Source organism: Camelina sativa, chromosome 3 (assembly GCF_000633955.1).
Source record: "Camelina sativa cultivar DH55 chromosome 3, Cs, whole genome shotgun sequence".
NCBI classification, from domain to species: Eukaryota; Viridiplantae; Streptophyta; class Magnoliopsida; order Brassicales; family Brassicaceae; genus Camelina; species Camelina sativa.
In genome coordinates this window covers 3041711-3047897 of record NC_025687.1, presented here as the reverse complement: position 1 = coordinate 3047897, position 6187 = coordinate 3041711, and the positions used below count along the sequence as shown (strand labels likewise).

The following is a 6187-nucleotide window of genomic DNA, read 5'->3' as shown; positions in this document are numbered from 1 at the left end:
GCATCTAAGTTGAGTTTTGTCTTCCTTATTGCAGTTACAGAAGCATCTAAGTAGAGAAGACCATCCATATCACAAATTTAACACAGGTTTATGTTCTATTTGTTCTTAGCTGGTGTTCTGATGCATAAGAAACGTCACTGGTCCTTCCCAACTTTTTTTTTTATCCTACTTAGAAAGTCATAATCTTGCGTAGGGAATATGGATACTCTTCATGCACGACCGGAAGCAAAGGGAGTGAATACAAGAAGTGAACTAATGAAATTCTATGACGAACACTATTCTGCCAACATCATGCATCTGGTTGTTTATGGCAAGGGTAGGTTTTGGAGCTAACCCAATACTCGATTTTTTTTTTTGGTAAAGTTTCAGAAAACAAAACTATTTAGTATATATACCATTTATACATCTCTTTGCTCTGCATGTCTTCAGAAAACCTTGATAAAACTCAAGGTCTAGTGGAAGAGTTATTCCAGGATGTTCGAAACACCAACAAGGATATTCCTCGATTTCCTGGTCAGCCGTGTACTCTAGACCATTTGCAGGTTTTCTGTTCCTTACTTTAGCTTTAGCATTTACAAGAAACGAAGATAAATTCATGTTAGAACGTTTCTGAGGTGGTATCTTCTGCGGTGATTGTTTCCATTGGTTTTAGGTACTTGTGAAGGTTGTCCCAATAATGCAGGGTCATGAGCTTAGTGTTATATGGCCTGTGACTCCTAGTATCTATCATTATGAAGAGGCACCATGCAGGTATATTGGTGATCTTATTGGTCATGAAGGTGAAGGAAGTTTGTTTCATGCCTTAAAAATCTTGGGTAGGTTTTCTTGAGGACCAAATTAATAAACTCTTTAGCAGTTTCTATCTTAAAGAGGTAACAAACTTCAAAGTAGGCTTCAGATCTCTAATTGTTGTCTTCAAACTTATATCTTAATTTTCTTAAAGAATAAGCTGTTGCTGCTAATAGTGACTGACGAGAAGTTAAAAATTAATTTTTCCTCTGTATTAATTTTGAAGGTGTTTCTTGCTTGATCTTAATTCTCCTTGTTTTTATTCACAGGTTGGGCAACAGGACTGTATGCTGGCGAAGCAGACTGGAGTATGGAATATTCTTTCTTCAATGTTTCGATTGATCTTACTGATGCTGGCCATGGTGGGTTTCTGTATTCGTCTTTGTTTTATGTTATGCTGACCACGGAAGCTCGCAACAATCTTTCTTATGTTGAATAGATGGTATCGGTGTGCTTGATGTTTTAGTCAGAACCTGATATTATCTGGATTTGGTTTGATTTTGTTTCTTGATTGGTATACAGAGCACATGCAAGATATTTTAGGGTTGTTGTTTAAACAAATTAAAGTCTTACAACAGTCTGGTGTTTCCCAGTGGATTTTCGATGAGGTATTATTGGTATTATTAAGCTGTATGATTTATTTTTCCACCTTTTGTGTTATTGTCTGATTTTAATCTGGCCAGTATTCCTACTGATTTATGTCTTGAAAGAGCCTGATACATCGGTTATTGTTGTTGTCTTGTGGAAGCTCTCAGCTATCTGTGAGGCATTTTATAATAAGGTCATGATAACTCATACGCTATATTCCAAAAACATAAACTGAATGATTTTGTCACATACCAATGATTCTAGCAGCTTCATGATCAGTATAGGGACTCAATTCAATCAAAGTGCGATTTTGGTTGGAATCGGTGGGTACACGAATGAGGGCCCCGTTAAAAAATTTCATTGTAAAAATTTAAGATTTCGGTAACACTCATCACAATTATTTTACTATAGTTTCTGATGATCTTATTCACAATGATGTGTATTCACTTTTTCCCAAAAAACATCGTCTTTTACCTTATTGCTAGATGAGTAAAAACTGTTGATTCATGATTAAAGTAAGATTTATACTACATCGTGTGTTTTATAAGGGTTGTGATGAAACCAATAGACGGAAACAATTGTAGGTGGCAGCGGTACATCAATTAATGTTTGCTTTGAATGGGGTGGATCGGATGTAATTTAATGGAAGTATCGATCTCCATGAAGACGACTAATAGAAGAGTACTGTCTAGCTATGACATGAGCATGAAAATACACTGTCGATGTTTTTTTTTTGATAAACGTATGGATCACAAAATATTTGTTGTTGAACATTCTGAAATGGAAACGTGTATCAGTTATGTTGATTTCTGCATGCATGTAGTTATCCGTAATTAATCACTTGAATTAAAGCAATAACTGTCCAAAATTTATTGAAAGTAACGGCTTTTTAATTAGTGCGAAACAAAATCTTTCATAAATCAGCGATTGAAAAAGTTTATAGAAACAATTGCATGATTGTTGTTGCTATTGATCATCCTTATCTACAACTTTTGTTTGGGAGTGAGATTTTTCCAATTTCCCACTTTTTAAAAAACAGCCAATAGAAATGTGGTACGTGGATGAAAGAAGGTCTAATGTGGGTCGAAAACTCTGTCTGAAGTCGATCCCAACTAGCGCCCCAACACTAATATATGCTCAAAACGAAAAAGATCGTCCGGCGAGAGAAAAGGAAACATGCAAGGATTGCTGCTAATCAATTTAGCATGTTTGCAGTCGAGACACATTCAAAGATGTTGTTGTCATGTGACTTTTGAGAGTGAGACTGTGAGGGACAAAGCGACCTAACTTCACTGCAAACACTAGTGGTCAGTAAAAAAAATATCCAACGGTAATGAGGGCTGCGATGGTAACACGTGTACGGTGGAGAAAAACTGAGCCCTCAGATTCTCTAATAAAGTTTAGTGGGTCCCGCAGTCGCCGTAATTGAACAACAAGGAAATAAAAAACGTCGAGCCTTTGGTTGGGCCACTTCTTCACCAAAAAAGCCTTTTTTTGTTTTTGTTTTTATTTATTTATTTTATAATTAAAAATTGTATAATGGCTTTAACGGTTAACAAAACTCTCCTAATTCCAAGACAATTACGTGTCCTCTGTACGGCTTTCTGTTTCTAACTTTCTTCTACTTCTGTTCATAGTGTGACTTACTTTACTAACTGAGGCCTTAATTTTATATATAGATTTTGTTTGTTTAGGTAATCATGAATGTAACTACAGCTTTACAGGTGAACAGATGAGATTTAGTTGCGTGAATATGAATACCTCGTGCTTATTATATATCAAATCTCACTTAGTGGAGACAGATTTGTTGTTTTCAATTCATCAGAAATATAATTGTTCTCTTAAATTAGTATACGCTTATAGTTTAATTTCTTTGTCTCCGTACTCTTAAATCTTAACTATAAAAATGCTGTACACTATTATATATTTTTGAGTGCTGAGAATCTTTGTGGATCTTAACTCTTTTAAGTAATCCGAAATTCAAATCTAAGCTTCCCCGACAAATCAAATATATACTAATTTATTAGATATACGGATAAAATCATATGCACTCACTAACTCTACTCGTTAGTCTCTTTTCATTGATTATGTATGTTAGGTAATCATGAATAAACTGTAAAAACTTTTCTTCAATATCTCCATCAGAATGGTACTGTACTACTGTTATACACAAACAGGTAATATGATCACAGACAAGTACTACTATAGCCGTATTTATTTGTGGTAAATTGGTAATGCAAGATCTTAATTAATTGGGAGTATTTTGACAATGCAACATATAAAGATCAGTAATTTTTAGCGAGCCTTTGATACATTGCAAATTCACACAATGCATATATATATATATAGCCGTTGTCTTAAGAGATTAGTGTCGGTCCATATAGATAGTATTCAACAAAATAACAGATGTTCTGTAGTAAAGTAATAAAACAAAGAAAAGAGAATTTTAATAAGAAAAGTTAACATACGTGTCTAAAGTAACCTAATTGTAGTACACACTTCTTCACATTATATAATTAAGAAGGTAGCTAGCAAAATCGCTGTTATAAGTTTTCGTAGTTAACTCGTTAGTCTTGGAAAAGTTGACCTAATTATAGATCAAATTAAGGTTAACTACAATATCAAGATTTTAACTAACGTAATGGGATTCTTTAGAATAAAATAAGAAATAAATTTGGTGATTACTGATTAGACAGAATTTTTTTATCTTTAAGGAGACAATTTGAAGAGGCAACAAAAATAAAAGAAGAACTTCTGGAGAGAAAGAATGGACCACAATCGTGGCGCGAAAGGATCTTGCTCTCTCCCCTTCTGTTACATTTTCATTGGGCCACGTACCTCTCCCACCTGATCGTGATGCTTACGTGGTCCATTTCTTGATTGTATAGCGACTAGATGAACGGTCAGGATTTATCTCTTGTTTTTTTTTCAGACACAAGACCAAATACGTCACGTCGTTAAAGAGTAAAGATTTTTTTCCAAAGGAGAAAAATCAAAGTTAACAAAAAAAGTTAAATTTGAAAACGAAGAAGAAAAAAAGGAATTTTAAATGTTTTTTTTTTTTTTTTTTGTGAAGCGGTAGGCGCGTGGGTATATAAATGGCATGCCTTTGTAACGTGTAACGATGATAAATTTTTATTCAATTGCATGCTCTATTATCATAAAAAAAAAATTGCGGAGAAAGAGATTTTTTCTATTTTTATATCGGAAATTAATTGACGATCAAAATCAGATTCGTTGCCTGAAGCGGAGATTGATATATCGAGTTATGGCTGATATATGTTACGAGGACGAAACGTCGACTTGTGAATCTAGGCCGTCTTGGTCTAGCCGGAAGTGGAGGATTGGTGTTCAACGATTCAGGATGTCTCCCTCGGACCTAAATCCGACGGCGGTGGAAGAGAAACCTGAGGGGATTTATAATAAGCGTAACAAACAAGAAGAGTACGATTGTATGAACTGTGCATCATCATCACCGGAAGAGAGTACTGTTTTACTTGAAGACGACAGTGACGTCTCCATAAACTCATCGTCGGTCGATAATAGTAGTACGGTTATTATTCTTCCTTCTAAGAAGACGGTGAAAGAGTCGGATCCGAGGCCGAGATACGGCGTCGCATCGGTGTGTGGGAGGAGAAGAGATATGGAAGATGCGGTGTCGATTCATCCGTCTTTTGTACGGAAACAAACGGAGTTTTCTCGAACGAGATGGCACTTTTTTGGTGTTTACGACGGCCATGGCTGCTCTCACGTACGACGCCGTTTTTTGAAAGATTTTTTCGAATTTTTTATTATTATTTTACCAGTTCGTCTGATCAGGAACGGCGTCGTTTTTTTTTTTAGGTTGCGGCGAGGTGTAAAGAGAGGCTTCACGAGTTGGTTCAAGAAGAAGCGCTTTCGGATAAGAAGGAAGATTGGAAAAAGATGATGGAACGTAGCTTCACTCGCATGGATAAAGAAGTTGTTCGTTGGGGTGAAACTGTGATGAGCGCTAACTGTAGATGTGAGCTACAGACTCCGGACTGTGACGCCGTTGGATCCACCGCCGTTGTCTCCGTCATTACGCCGGATAAGATTGTTGTCGCGAATTGCGGCGATTCCAGAGCTGTTCTTTGTCGGAATGGTAAAGCAGTGCCTCTTTCTACAGATCACAAGGTCAGTCTCTTATCATCTCTCTATATATATCGACATATTTGATAAGTTGTTTGGATTTTTCTGGATTAAGTTTGGTTTTTTCAACGTTTGAAATTAATGAACAGCCGGACCGTCCGGATGAGCTTGATCGAATCCAAGAAGCAGGAGGACGAGTGATATACTGGGATGGTGCAAGAGTCCTAGGCGTTTTAGCCATGTCACGAGCTATTGGAGACAACTACTTGAAACCGTACGTGACTTCGGAGCCGGAAGTGACGGTAACGGATCGGACGGAGGAAGATGAGTTTCTTATTCTAGCGAGTGACGGGTTATGGGACGTAGTGACGAACGAGGCGGCGTGTGCGATGGTGCACATGTGTTTAAATAGAAAGGGTGGTCGTGGAGGATCAGGAAGACGGCGAGGAGAAACTCAAACTCCCGGTGGGAGAAGTGAAGAAGAAGGGAAAGAGGAGGAGAATGAGAAGGTGGTGGGGTCAAGAAAGAACGGGAAGAGAGGAGAGATCACGGACAAAGCATGTACGGAGGCGTCAGTGTTGCTGACGAAGCTGGCGTTGGCAAAACACAGTAGCGACAACGTAAGCGTCGTCGTTGTTGATCTCAGAAGAAGAAGAAAGAGACACGTAGCTTGACACTAATCTCCTAAATCACTCTACTC

At 37.3% G+C, this 6187-nt stretch overlaps 2 protein-coding genes across 2 annotated transcripts in view; both read left to right on the top strand.

The window, feature by feature from the left end:
* LOC104778599 (insulin-degrading enzyme-like 2) overlaps positions 1–1612 on the top strand; it is a 4466-nt gene extending 2854 nt beyond the window's left edge. Inside the window, exons 9-14 of the mRNA XM_010503052.1 lie at positions 194–316; positions 430–542; positions 653–815; positions 1059–1151; positions 1312–1397; positions 1538–1612. Coding sequence (XP_010501354.1) covers positions 194–316; positions 430–542; positions 653–815; positions 1059–1151; positions 1312–1397; positions 1538–1612 — 653 coding nt within the window. The remainder of the gene's footprint in view (positions 1–193; positions 317–429; positions 543–652; positions 816–1058; positions 1152–1311; positions 1398–1537) is intronic.
* LOC104765442 (protein phosphatase 2C 3-like) lies at positions 4508–6181 on the top strand. Its single transcript, XM_010489157.1, has 3 exons — positions 4508–5128; positions 5221–5532; positions 5637–6181. The coding sequence occupies exons 1-3, from the start codon at positions 4646–4648 to the stop codon at positions 6159–6161; spliced, it is 1320 nt and encodes a 439-aa protein (XP_010487459.1). The 5' UTR covers positions 4508–4645; the 3' UTR covers positions 6162–6181.

Excerpts from the sequence above, each read along its gene's own strand:
- LOC104765442 (XM_010489157.1), top strand. The coding sequence starts at position 4,646 with ATGGCTGATATATGTTACGAGGACGAAACGTCGACTTGTGAATCTAGG. Across the intron at positions 5,129-5,220 it reads ACGGCCATGGCTGCTCTCAC|GTTGCGGCGAGGTGTAAAGA; the intron begins GTACGACGCCGT and ends TTTTTTTTTTAG. Across the intron at positions 5,533-5,636 it reads CTCTTTCTACAGATCACAAG|CCGGACCGTCCGGATGAGCT; the intron begins GTCAGTCTCTTA and ends ATTAATGAACAG.